This window comes from Myotis davidii, unplaced genomic scaffold, assembly GCF_000327345.1.
Source record: "Myotis davidii unplaced genomic scaffold, ASM32734v1 C63754022, whole genome shotgun sequence".
In the NCBI taxonomy this organism is placed as follows: domain Eukaryota; kingdom Metazoa; phylum Chordata; class Mammalia; order Chiroptera; family Vespertilionidae; genus Myotis; species Myotis davidii.
In genome coordinates, this window is record NW_006375812.1 from 1 (window position 1) to 1,054 (window position 1,054).

The following is a 1,054-nucleotide window of genomic DNA, read 5'->3' on the forward strand; positions in this document are numbered from 1 at the left end:
TTGCAAAGAACTAACTGAGCTAATTGGAAATAAACTTAGAAATGCAAACAATATAATCTTCGTTAATCACAAATCTTAAATAAATTGATCTTACAAGGATTAAATTAACGGACTGGTTTTATATTTTTAACATTTCTAGAAAGGGGACATCATGTGCACAGCAGGGACATTTAATTTCCCTGGGAAAAAACCAGCAAACTTCTTTAATTGAATCTTGAGCTAAAGAGAATAGATCATGGGTCCTTTCTTCATTCTCACTGTGATTTCTTCTCACTTTGTTTTCCTGAGTGCTCTCTTTAATCCACTAATAATTTTTCTAATTCTATTCTAGGGAGCTCTGTTGTTGAGCGAGAAGACGTACCAGCCCATTTGGTGAAAGACATACGTAACTATTTTCAAGTGAGCCCTGAATACTTCTCCATGCTTCTAGTTGGAAAAGATGGAAATGTAAAATCCTGGTATCCTTCCCCAATGTGGTCCATGGTGATCGTGTATGATTTAATTGATTCGATGCAACTCCGGAGACAGGAAATGGCCATTCAGCAGTCACTGGGGATGCGCTGCCCAGAAGATGAGTATGCAGGCTATGGTTACCATAGTTACCACCAAGGATACCAGGATGGTTACCAGGACGACTACCGTCACCATGAGAGTTACCACCATGGATACCCTTATTGAACAGAAATATGTAACCTTAACTCCAGTCAGTTTCCCCTTCATCTGTTAAAGCCACATGTGGCCAGCTACATAAAGGAGTTCTGCCTACATTCCACACTGCCCACTACATTCTCTTCCTTTTTCTTTCTGTGTTCTTCCAAGATTAAATAATAGCAAACCTTGGCCTACTCATGAGTTGTTATTGAAGCCTTAAGTCATAAAGACATTTGATAAGAATTTGTTTCTCTAACTGGAGGGGATCTGGTGCTGAATAATGGTTACTGAAAATTGATATTTTACTTCTCTTACATGATGGACATGATTTGGAATACAAAATTCTATAGAATAAGTATTTATGTCTGTCTTTTACTTTTTTAGTATTCATTGGTAAGTGAAA

General features: G+C 37.5%; 1 protein-coding gene across 1 annotated transcript; it reads left to right on the forward strand.

The window, feature by feature from the left end:
• Window positions 1-328: 328 nt before the first annotated feature.
• On the forward strand, window positions 329-845 carry LOC102768893 (coiled-coil domain-containing protein 80-like). The gene has a single exon (XM_006777735.2). It carries the CDS (start codon window positions 421-423, stop codon window positions 676-678), a length of 258 nt encoding a protein of 85 aa, XP_006777798.1. The 5' UTR covers window positions 329-420; the 3' UTR covers window positions 679-845.
• Window positions 846-1,054: the final 209 nt, after the last annotated feature.

Bases quoted from the DNA above. Each gene is read 5' to 3' on its own strand.
- LOC102768893 (XM_006777735.2), top strand. From the start codon at position 421: ATGCTTCTAGTTGGAAAAGATGGAAATGTAAAATCCTGGTATCCTTCC.